The following is a 12,495-nucleotide window of genomic DNA, read 5'->3' as shown; positions in this document are numbered from 1 at the left end:
CATTTGACACCTTTGTAAAAGTACAAAGAAATCTGTAATTTTGTAAAATTTATCGAAAAAAAGGGCTCTGTTCACTTGTATAAAATTCTTTGAAATGTTCCTTTAGGAGTAATTACATCCTCAGTGTAATTATATAGGACCAGGAGCTCTGGAATGTTTTCGGAGAGAGGTCAGAAATGCGGGTTTCCCAGCTCCTACCTCTGCCCCACCCCCACAACAGCAAGTAAACAGAATAGAGTCTTCTCTGCTCAGTAGCCAACAGGATATTTTCTAGTCTTCCGGTCCTGTTATGTCCCTGCTCACAGCCTTCCACTCCCCTCCCACATTCTGGATGAAATACCAGCTCCTCCCCCATCCTCCCATTCCCTCAGCTTTGACCTTCTTCACCCTCCCGGCTCCCCCCAACTCGGTCCGATGCTGGCCTCACCTGGCCCTGCCGATGCCCCATCGGGGCTCCTGCACCGATGTCTTTATGCGATGCTCCCGCCCTCACCGCCTTTGGTCTTTGCTCACTGTGAGCCTTTCATCAACCCCTCCCTGATGAGACCCTGACCCCCCTCACACAGACACACACTCTGTGCCCACACCTAAGGGCTTCTCTTCCCACATGTATCCCCTCTGTATCACACTTACAACAGTTTATTTGGGGGCTGCTTCCTCCCTCCCAGGAGAGCGGGGCCTGTGTCCCCACCCCCAGCTCCCCCAGTGCTCCTGGGATTCCAAGCCGGGGGACCTGGGACAAGTCTCCTCTCCTCCGTGTCGCCGTCTCCTCTCTGTAATGGTACCAATGGGTTCCGAGGAGGGACCGTTGAGGACTCTGTGTCGAGGGGCCCCCCGGTGCCCCTGGCCCCAGACGCCTCCTCGGCCGGCGAGGTGCCCACAGGGTGGGTTCCAGGAGGACCACAAGGCACAGCTCCCGGAAGCCCCCAGTGGGGGTCTGGTAGGTCTTGATACCCTGTGGGGGACACCTCTGGTGCCAGTGTGGTCCCCAGGCAGGGCTGTTGGGTGGGGAGAAGAGACTGGGTGGTCTGAGCCCCTGCCTTTCCTGGGGTCTGGGGTGGCTCCCACAAAATCTGAGGACACCGAGGCCGAGGGCACTAAGGACTGTGGCTCTCACAGGAAAGTCAGGGCCTCAGCCCCCAGGGTGGTTCGGGTCCATTGAAGCTTCTGGCAGGGGAGCAGGAGTTCCCTAGGCCCGGGCTGGTGGGGGTCAGTGCAGGGCAGGGGCCAGCAGCAGCAGCAGGGCCCCGGCCAGCAGTGCCAGGGAAGGTGGGCAGGTGGCCTGGCATGCAGTATTGGTGGGGTGAGCGGGGGCCGGCAGATTGCAGTCGGTGTAGGGCTCCACGCAGCCCGCAAAGGCCATGACGTGCGCCACGAAGGCCTCCTGCACGCCGTGCACCAGGTGCGCCTGCAGGCCGCGTGCAAACACCGCCACGTCCTCACCCCCGTGGCTCTTGCTAGCCAGGGGCACAGCCGCCTGCTGCCAGTATCAGGGGTCCCCTGGCAGAGAATGGGAGTTCAGAGCCGGCAGGGAGGCGGCCTCCCCCTCCTCTGATTTCCCAGCCAGGATTCTCCCATTCCTCTTCCCCTGCACCCCAGGGCCCACTCACTGCTCTGGGTTTCATCCACATCAGGCCGCGAGTCCCTGTTCATCTGGTACCCAGGGCCATTGCTATAGAGGAGGGAGGAATAGGACTTGCCATCTCTGGCTTTGCCATCGGCCAACCCTGCAAGGAAGAGGGGACCTGGTGATCACACTGACCCCAGCCTTTGCGGTGCCTCCTGTGTGCAGAGCCCAGGCAGGTCTTGTCTGTTCACTGGCTTAATCCTCACCAGAGGGATGCAGGGCAGTTGCTATTACTACTCCACTTCGCAGAGGAGGGAACTGGCTCAGAGCACTTTGAGCCTCGTAAGTTAGGGACAAGGACCTGCCACTTTTCCTGGGCTTACTGAAAATGGAGGTCCCACGAAGGGGGTAGCCACCAAAAGAGAAGACATGGGAATGGTCTGCAGTGACAAGGATCAGCGTGTCCAGTTCGCTAGTGAGCTCGTTAGCCTTGGCGATGGCATTGTCAAACATGACCACCTCGGTCAGCGCCATATAAGCTTTGCCATCATGGTGACCATGGTCAATGCGGCCTCCTGCAGGTAAGTCACATATAAGATACCAAACCCACCCTGATGGCCCTCATCACACCTCTGTTCCCAAGGGTCTGCCACTCACCCTCCACAAAGAGGTAGAAGCCCCGGGGGTTCCTGCTCAGCACTTGCAAGGCCGCCTCCGTCATCTCCTCCAGGGTCGGGTCCTTGGTGTGGTCTCGCTGGGTCTCATAGGCCATGTCAACTGGCTCAAAGAGGCCTGTGGGAAAGGGGACCAGCGGAGACCTGCAAGCTAGGGACAGGGGGCCTGTGGCACCCATCGTGGGGAGGACAGTGGTTGTGGGTGGAGTCATTACCCATGAGGTGTGTTACACTGGAGTCATTGGCTGCCTGAAGGAGCGCTGTGCAGTTCCACACATACTGGGCTCCCTGGGAGGGCAGAACCAGGCCTCAGCCCATAGCCCGACACCCCAGGCCCGGCCCTGCTGTACCCCCCGCACCCATGAGCCCCCATCACCTGGTGCTTGGCCTGCCACTCCTGCACCAGATTCCGCTTGTCCTTCCGGACTCAGTCTGATTGGCATCGTGTGGGTATTCAGGGTCTGGGGTCCCCTCAGGAAACACGTACTTTCGGCCTGCACCCAGGATCACCTGGAGCCAGAGATTAGGGCAGGTGAGTTAGGGGCCTGGCTGGCCCTTTACTCCTCTCACACAGCCCCTACCTCCCCCACCAGGTCAGTGGGATGGTCTGTCCCCACCTCCTCCCCCTCCACACACAGAGACCCTGTCAGTCCCCAGGGCTGTGAGTTTCCTGGGTCTGTGACAGGTGTCTGTCCCACCCCCTCTGCCCAGCCCCGCCCCGAGCTCATCGTGTCACACGTCGATGTCCATGTTGTAGACCAGCTGTGTGGCGATGTCCTGGCAGCCATACGTCTGGGCATCGGCAGGGAGGTCGGTGTCTGAGTACCAGTTTCGGTTCACCGTGTGTGCGTAGGCCCCGGCTGGGGAGGCATCCTGCACCCTGGAGGTGGTCACCACTCCCACTGACTTCCCTGAGGGTGGCAGAGGTCAGGGTGGGCCTCCGAGGTCTCTGAGCCTGTCCCTGCCAGGAAGCTGACGCCCAAGCCCACCTGCTTTCTTGGCCCTGTTCATCACAGACGTGACCTCATTCCCCCGTGTCGTGTTGCACTGGTTGTAGCGGGCGGCTGCACTTACACCAATGGTTCTGTAGTTGCCCTTGACCCCACACAGGTAGGCGGTAGCTGTGCCTGCACTGTCTGGCACCTGTCTGTCCACGTTGTATGTCTGGGGGCAGAAATGCCTTCAGCTCTGCTGGGGTAGACACCCAGCTCCTGACCAGGCCCTGGGCCCATGCTCACAGCCCTCAGCCCCTATCTCAGCCCCCAACCCTCCTAGAGCTTTCCCCCCTACTCTGCTCCCTAGGCCCACACCCACCCCTCTGGTGTAGACCACCCTGAGGCCACTCGGCCCTTACCTTGGACAGAGCCAGGTATGGGAACTGGTCCATGGCCAGGGGTGTCTCAGGTCCCGGCTTGCCAGCCATCTGCCCCTTTAGGATCCGAGTGGCTGTCACCGTGGAAACCCCCATCCCTGAAGGTACACACTGTGTCAGGTCTGAGTCCCTGGGGCCAGCCTGGGTCAGCTGGCAGCCCAGGGCTCCAGGGTTGTGGGGGGACAGGGGGTGGACCGGCCTAGTGCACTCACCATCGCCCAAGAAGAGGATGACATTCTTGGCGGCTGTCTGGATGGGCTGCAGCTTCTTAGCCACATCGAGGGCCTGGGCAGCCTGGCGGTTCCAGAAGGCAGGGTCTTCCTCCTTGACTGCTCAAGGGGAGAGTGGAGGTCAGGTCAGCCTGGGGCCGCCCCTGTGAGTACGGGGCACCAGGAGCTGCCTGACACCTGGGATGAGGCCGAGGGAGAGCTGTAGCCGCAGGCCCAGCAGCAGCAGCACGCAGGCCCCCTGCATGGGTGTGTGATGGCGGAGGGTCAGGATAGGACCTGGGGAGGCTGGGTCTCGGGCAAGGCTGGGGCACCAGGGACTGGCTGCAGCACTGGCTGCCGAGCTTAAATTCCTGCTGTAAAGTCTCTGCCCCTCACCTGCTCTGTGACTTTAGGCCCTGTCAACATCAGAATTGGTAGATTGAGTCAGGTCCCTCCCTCACAGGACGGTCCCCGGCCATCTGCTCAGGGTGGGCTGGGATTAGGGTGCAGATGTCTTGCATGGTCCTGACAGGGGCTACTTCTAATCCTCGCCCACCAAGTGCTGTGAGAAAATCATCTCTGCTTTATTCACCTCATGTGTTCAGGTTTGGTTCTGAGTGCTCAAGGAGGTGGGGTTGGAAGCATACAGACTGGGCCAGGGCCTGGGTTTGGTTTCCCGATGCCCTGAGGGACAGAGACAGAGAGGGTGGCCTGGGAGCCCTGCCCAGCACGCAGCTCCTCACCAGGCTTGGCCTGGGCAGGTGGGGTGGGCACTGGGCTAGCAGGGGCACCTGGGAGCCTGGGCCCAACTTCTTCTGTGGAGAATTGAGATGACAGCAGAGTGGGGGCCTGGTCTGTGTCTTCAGTTACTGAGGGCTGGGCTCGGTCCGCACCCTGTGTGTGTGTGTGTTTCCTGTGAAGGGCCAGGAATGCGGGCCCAGTGCCCTGTACATGACGTAGACCTCTGCTCCCCTAGACAGGTAGATGGAAGGCAGAGGTGAATCTGTTCTCTCCTCAGGCCACCCGCACTCACAGGAATAGCTTGTGACAGGAGTTAAGAGGTTTCAGCAACCCTAGGTTGGGTTAAAAAGATATTTCTCCAATCCAGCAATCTCACTTCTGGGTGTGTATCCCCAAAACTTTGAAGGCAGAAAGAATTCTCTGGTGGTCCAGTGGTTAGGACTCCATGTAGGGGGCTCAGCTTCGATACCTTGTCAGGAAACTAAGATCCTGCAAGCTGTGTGGCTCAGCCAAAATAGTGTCAGAGAGTGGAAAGCAGGGTCTAGAAGAAGTTTTTGCACACCAACATTTGTAGTAGCATTATTCACAATAGTCAAGACTTGCAAGTAATTCAACAGTCCACTGGCAGATGGATGGATAAACAAAGCATGATAGAGCTATACAGTGGAATACTATGCTGCCTTAAAGAGGAAGGAAAGTCTGACACCCGCTACAACATGAATGAACTAAGAGGGTAAAGGGCAAGAGGCTCAGTTTAGTTCAGTTTAGTTCAGTTGGTCAGTTGTGTCCGACTCTTTGTGACCCCATGAATCGCAGCACGCCAGGCCTCCCTGTCCATCACCAACTCTCGGAGTTCACTCAGACTCACGTCCATCGAGGCAGTGATGCTATCCAGCCATCTCATTCTCAGTCGTCCCCTTCTCCTCCTGCCCCCAATCCCTCCCTGCATCAAAGTCTTTTCCAATGAGTCAACTCTTTGCATGAGGCGGTCAGAGTACTGGAGTTTCAGCTTTAGCATCAGTCCTTCCAAAGAAATCCCAGGGCTGATCTCCTTCAGAATGGACTGGTTGGATCTCCTTGCAGTCCAAGGGACTCTCAAGAGTCTTCTCCAGCACCACATTTCAAAGGCGTCAATTCTTCGGCGCTCAGCCTTCTTCACAGTCCAACTCTCACATCCATACATGACTACTGCAAAAACCATAGCCTTGACTAGACGGACCTTAGTCGGCAAAGTAATGTCTCTGCTTTTGAATATACTATCTAGGTTGGTCATAACTTTTCTTCCAAGGAGTAAGCGTCTTTTAATTTCATGGCTGCAGTCACCATCTGCAGTGATTTTGGAGCCCCAAAGAATAAAGTCTGACACTGTTTCCACTGTTTCTCCATCTATTTCCCATGGAGTAATGGGACCAGATGCCATGATCTTCGTTTTCTGAATGTTGAGCTTTAAGCCAACTTTTTCACTCTCCTCTTTTACTTTCATCAAGAGGCTTTTTAGTTCACTTTCTGCCATAAGGGTGGTGTCATCTGCATATCTGAGGTTATTGATATTTCTCCTGGCAATCTTGATTCCAGCTTGTGTTTCTTCCAGTCCAGCCTTTCTCATGATGTACTCTGCATGTAAGTTAAATAAGCAGGGTGACAATATACAGCCTTGACGTACTCCTTTTCCTATTTGGAACCAGTCTGTTGTTCCATGTCCAGTTCTAACTGTTGCTTCCTGACCTGCATACAGATTCCTCAAGAGGCAGGTCAGGTGGTCTGGTATTCCCATCTCTTGAAGAATTTTCCACAGTTCATTGTGATCCACACAGTCAAAGGCTTTGGCATAGTCAATAAAGCAGAAATAGATGTTTTTCTGGAACTCTCTTGCTTTTTCCATGAGCCACTGGATGCTGGCAATTTGATTTCTGGTTCCTCTGCATTTCTAAAACCAGCTTGAACATCTGGAAGTTCACGGTTCACGTATTGCTCAAGCCTAGCTTGGAGAATTTTGAGCATTACTTTACTAGCGTGTGAGATGAGTGCAGTTGTGTGGTAGTTTGAGCATTCTTTGGCATTGCCTTTCTTTGGGATTAGAATGAAAACTGACCTTTTCCAGTCCTGTGGCCACTGCTGAGTTTTCCAAATTTGCTGGCATATTGAGTGCAGTACTTTCACAGCATCATCTTTCAGGATTTGAAATAGCTCCACTGGAATTCCATCACCTCCACTAGCTTTGTTCATAGTGATGCTTTCTAAGGCCCACTTGACTTCACGTTCCAGGATGTCTGGTTCTAGATGAGTGATCACACCATCGTGATTATCCAGGTCATGAAGATCCTTTTTGTACAGTTCTTCTGTGTATTCTTGCCACCTCTTCTTAATATCTTCTGCTTCTGTTTAGATCCATACCATTTCTGTCCTTTATCGAGCCCATCTTTGCATGAAATATTCCCTTGGTATCTCTAATTTTCTTAAAGAGATCTCTAGTCTTTCCCATTCTGTTGTTTCCCTCTATTTCTTTGCATTGATTGCTGAGGAAGGCTTTCTTATCTCTTCTTGCTATTCTTTGGAACTCTGCATTCAGATGCTTATATCTTTTCTTTTCTCCTTTGCTTTTTGCTTCTCTTCTTTTCACAGCTATTTGTAAGGCTTCCTCAGACAGCCATTTTGCTTTTTTGCATTTCTTAAGGTTAGGGGGTCTCTAAACAGGGGAAATAGGCTGCAAGTGTGTCAGCCGTTTTTTTCTCTCTCTCTTAAGTGGCAGGAGGAAACAAACTGTAAGTGTCAGATTTTTTCCTTCCTCTATACAAAATTAAAAGTCAGTCAGTTCTGTTCAGTCAGTCAGTCATTTCCGACTCTTTGTGACCCCATGAATTGCAGCACGCCAGGCCTCCCTGTCCATCACCAAGTCCCGGAGTTCACTCAGACTCAGGTCCACTGAGTCAGTGATGCCATCCAGCCATCTCATCCTCTGTCGTCCCCTTCTCCTCCTGCCCCCAATCCCTCCCAGCATCAGAGTCTTTTCCAATGAGTCAACTCTTTGCATGAGGTGGCCAAAGTACTGGAGTTTCAGCTTTAGCATCATTCCTTCCAAAGAAATCCCACGGCTGATCTCCTTCAGAATGGATTGGTTGGATCTCCTTGTAGTCCAAGGGACTCTAAAGAGTCTTCTCCAACACCACAGTTCAAAAGCATTAAAATTAAAAGTAGGTTTCTCTTAAAATTCTGTGTTGCCATGACAACACCTGGTTCCACCTGAACTTAACTTTTCTCAAAACTTGAGCTAAACAATGCGTTTTTCTAGACTGTGTTTCTTCAAGTGAGTTCTGCTTAAGACTCAGAACCAATAAGGGCTCAACAAACCAAGATGTTTTACTGGTTTGGAGTAAAATATGTTTTACTTATATATTGTTCTCCTAATCTATGTTAATGAAACTGTATGTTTACTTGGAAACCTGCCTTCCTTTAAGATTCATGTCAATCGTTTTATGACCTGGGATGGCTCACCTTGTGCCAGTGTTATCTCAAAATGCATGTTGTGGGTGAAGGGCTGGTGCCAGTTTTGAGATATTTCCTTTCTCCAATTAACAGCTTGCTGGTAGGCATGTACTACTACTACTACTACTACTACTAAGTTGCTTCAGTCGTGTCCAACTCTGTGCCACCCCATAGACGGCAGCCCACCTGGCTCCCCCATCCCTGGGATTCTCCAGGCAAGAATACTGGAGTGGGTTGCCATTCCCTTCTCCAATGCATGAAAGTGAAAAGTGAAAGTGAAGTCGCTCAGTTGTGCCCGACTCTTCAAGACCCCATGGACTGCAGCCTACCAGGCTCCTCCACCCATGGGATTTTCCGGGCAAGAGTGCTGGAGTGGGGTGCCATTGCCTTCTCTGGGTAGGCATGAAACATCCTGCTAAAGGCTACAGTGGGGCACTCTTCCTGCTCCCATCTGATGTCTATGTCAGCTTTGTCTATCCCTTTTATACTTTAATAAAACTTTATCACACAAAAGCTCTGAGCGATCAAGCCTCGTCACTGGCCCTAGATTGAATTCTCCTCCGGAGGCCAAGAATCCCGGCATCTTTCACAGCTCAGTAACAACTTTTCAGAACCTCGACATGATGCTCAGTGGGCGGGGGGGGGGGGGGGGGGGGGGGGGGGGGAGGGGAAACAACACTCACAAAAAGACAAATACTGTGTGATTCTACTTCCTTAGGTACCTCTAGTAGTCAATGCATAGAAATAGAAAGTTGGATGGTGGCCGCCAGGAGCTGGGAGGTGGGAGACTAAAAGTGAAGTGAAATTGCTCAGTCGTGTCCGACTCTTTGTGACCCCATGGATTGTAGCCTACTGGGCTCCTCTGTCTATGGGATATTCCGGGCAAAGGTACTGGAGTGGGTTGCCATTTCCTTCTCCAGGGGATCTTCCTGACCCAGGGATCGAACCCAGGTCTACCTGGATTGAAGGCAGACGCTTTACCCTCTGAGCCACTAGGGAAGCTCCTAGAAGTGAAAGTGAAGTCGCTCAGTGTCTGACTCTTTGCGACCTCATGGACTGTAGCCCACCAGGCTCCTCCGTCCATGGGATTCTCCAGACAAGAGTACTGGAGTGGGCTGCCATTTCCTTCTCCAGGGGATCTTCCCGACCCAGGGATCGAACCTAACAGATACAAACTTTCAGTTTTATAAGATGACAAAGTTCTGGAGATCTGTGGCCAACCTAGTGTGAATACATAGCACTACTGAACTGGGCCTTAAAAATGGTAAAGATTGTAACTTTTTGTTTTTCTTTTTCGGCTGCACCATGGGCGTTCTGCATCTTAGTTCCCTGACCAGGAATGGAAACTGTCCTCCCTGCAGTGGGAGGGTGGAGTCTTAAATGCTGGGCAACCCGGCAAGTCCCGGGTTGGTAACTTCGGCAAGTCCCGGGTTGGTAACTTTTATGTTGTGTTTTATTTTACCACAATTAAGACTTTTTTTTTTTTTTTCCCCAAAAGAAAGAAACCCCTTCCCTCCTGCCTCACCCACCCCAGTGGACCTGGGTAGCCCCCTCCCAACTCTGGCCCCCTCACCCCCAAGCCACACTGCACTGGCCACTAGCATCTTCCTGCCCAGCGCCCTGCCCAGGTGCCCTCCCCTCAGGCAAAGCTTCCGGGTTCCTCCTCCTTGACCTGCTGTCCCACCTGCTCACCACACTGACCCAGGTTACCCTCCAGCTTCCAGAGGACCTGCCTGCTGGGGGCTCCTTCCTGCTTCTGCCCCCCACCCCACAGCTGCCTCTGTCCCCCACATAGTCTTGTGCTTGGAAAATTCTTGGCTAAAGGTCAGAAGGGACTAACTCTTGGGCAGGTGCTTAATTAGCTAGTTGGTTCTTTTCATCAGGCCATAATTTAAATTTTTGTTACTGCAAGACTCATCTTCAGTGAATTCCCAGTCCCTTTGTTAAATTAAAAATTTTGACGTGAAATGACTATAGATTCACATGTGATTGTAAGAAGTAATACAGATATCCCTTGTATGCTTTCTCCAATCGTCTCCAATGGTATAGCTAACAGATTTTCACATTTCTGTTCAGAGTCTGCCGTTTTACGTGCACTCACTTGCATATGTGTGGGTTCATGTAAACACACCGTAGTCAGGAGTCTGAACAGCTCCAACCCCCAGAGCCCGTTTATAACCACCCTGCCCTCTTTCCCTAACCCATTCCTGTGTTTCTAAGTAAGCTACATGAATGGAATCAGGTAGTCTTGTGGGAGTGGCCTCTTTTCACTCAGACTAATCCCTTGGAGATTCACTAGGGCCAGGATTCCTTTGTGTTGCTGAGAAGAGTCTTGGGGTGAGTGGACCACTGCCCCCACCCCCCGCCCTGGCGTGTTTAAGCATTCACATGTGCAAGGACCTTTGGGCTGATTCCAGGCTTGACTGTTTTAAATAAAGCAGCCAGGAATCTTCTCGGACTCGTTTCTGTGTGAATATTTGTTTTCATTTCTCTGGGATATATGCCCAGGAGTGGAGCTGCTGGGTCATAGGGTCATAGGGTTGCTGCCTGTGTAGTTCAGCAGAGTGGCCGCACCACTTTGCATCCCCACCAGCAGCTTATGGGGGATACCGTTTCTCTGCATCCACGTCACTATTTAGTTTTGTCACAGTTTTTAATTTTAGCCTGGTGTGGAGCATCAAGTTTTCTTAAATGTTCTTATGACAACATTAAATGATCAGGCACTGTGATCTCTCTTGGTTTCTTGTGAATTTTCTCCTGTTCCTGAGCAGGACTGAAGACCTAATACAAACCAGGTGTCCCTTGTGGTAAACAAAGGATGTTTGTCCAAGTTCCCACCAGGGCACCTGGCTCCCCACTTCTGGGCCTAAATCACTTGAGTGAGATGAAAAGCTGTTCCACTCCCTCCTCTGGGGCCCGTGATGATCAGACAGCAGGCAGCATGGCTTCTGTTCTGCAGTAAGAGATAACACCTCCGGTCCTGCACTCCAGGTCCTGCACTCCAGGGTTATGGATGCCTGGGGCCAGGGGATGGCCAGCTCCATGGAGACCGCTCTGTGGGGGACGGTTGTCCCAGTCTCTCTGTTCTCTGGGAAGAAGGCCTAGTCCTGTGGGGTCTCATCTGGAGCCCAGCACCTTCTACCATTGTCCCCATTTACCACCCTGGGCTCTCTGGGCTGTGTCTAAGCCCCTGGCATGTGGGCAGTGCAGAGCCCACAGAGGCACCAGGGGATCCCTGGGGGGATGCCTTCTGCTTGCGTCCTGCCCACTCAATCTCAGGATGTCCCCTGAGACGTAGTGACAGTCCTGTCACTCGGGAGAGCAGGGCAGCAGCTGGGAACAGGAAGGCTTTGATCATGAATACCCCACTCCCAGCCCCCACACTCCAGAAGTTTGCAGAAATGGAGGCTCCCTTTCTAGGGCAAGTGGCTCCCTGGACCCTCCTCTCCACCTTTCATTTCCACCTCCACCAGCCTCATAGAAATGGTATGAATGTCTCCACTGGAGCTCGGATGCAGGAACCAAACACAAGTTTAATTTTGTCCTCATTTTCTGGGGGGCCACATGGGATTGGGGCATTGCTGAGCCTCCTGAAGAGCCCCTGGGGGGTTGACTGGGAGGTTGGCGGACGCTGAGTGAGCACTGGGCTGGGGGACGTCCTCGCCTCCTAGCCTAGACAAGGGTGGCCATGCATGCCTGGCGGTCCTAGGACTTCTGATGAAGTATCTTCACCTCCAGCCAGGCCAGTCCTTGCAGTTCTGAGGCCAGGAGGGGAGGCCAGGCCACCCACCCCCACCCCTCCTCCCAGTCCCCGTGAGGAAGGGCCGTCAGGAAAGTTGGTCAGAAGAAGATCACAGCCGCACAGCAGTTTGTGGCCTCATGGCTCCGGAGTGATGGATGGTTCAGGAAGGACGGCTCAGGTGAGAGCAAGTAGGGTGCTGCCGCCCCGTTGGGTCACGGGCTCCTGGGGATTCTTGTGGAGGTCAGCTGCTCAGAGTCTCCGAGGTCATAGTGAAGGTGAAGGCGCTGGCAGCTCTGGTCCGTGAGCTTTAGGATCAGGCTCTGCATGTCCTGAAGGGCAGATCGGAGACCGGCCTTGGGAAGGGCCAGTCCCGGGGGCTGTGGAAGGACCCAGAGACATCACGGCCTGGGGGGCACCCGAGGTCTCACCGGGGGGAAATGTCTGGACTCAGCAGAGCTGGGCAGTGCACACTGGAGTTCACCCGGGGACCCCAGGGATTGCAGTCGCCCCCACACTGGGGCTCTACCTGCAGAAGAGTCAGCACCAGTGGTGGCACTTGGGGTCAGAGGGAGGTGGCAAAGCTGAAAGGAAGGCTCCAGAAGCAGCTGTTAGTGGAGGGGGCTCATGATACTAGTCTTGGGCACAGATCAGGGGAGGGGGCTGAGGTGAGGCTCTCAGGGAGCCGGTGGAGAGGGACCCTCCTCAGA

The 12,495-nt window shown here is 53.5% G+C and overlaps 1 protein-coding gene across 1 annotated transcript; it reads right to left on the bottom strand.

Annotated features, from left to right (window-relative positions):
- Nucleotides 1-1,210: 1,210 nt before the first annotated feature.
- Nucleotides 1,211-4,087, bottom strand: LOC138075505 (intestinal-type alkaline phosphatase-like). Its single transcript, XM_068967335.1, is given in 12 exon segments — nt 1,211-1,500; nt 1,611-1,727; nt 1,951-2,142; nt 2,225-2,359; nt 2,457-2,529; nt 2,618-2,670; nt 2,673-2,751; nt 2,980-3,152; nt 3,231-3,405; nt 3,596-3,711; nt 3,826-3,942; nt 4,021-4,087. Coding segments are annotated over 12 exon segments (1,587 nt in total).
- Between the last annotated feature and the right edge of the window lie 8,408 nt (nt 4,088-12,495).

Source organism: Capricornis sumatraensis, chromosome 3, assembly GCF_032405125.1.
Source record: "Capricornis sumatraensis isolate serow.1 chromosome 3, serow.2, whole genome shotgun sequence".
Lineage (NCBI taxonomy): Eukaryota > Metazoa > Chordata > Mammalia > Artiodactyla > Bovidae > Capricornis > Capricornis sumatraensis.
The sequence above is the reverse complement of the archived record's forward strand: the minus strand, read 5'-3'. Positions and strand labels throughout refer to the sequence as shown.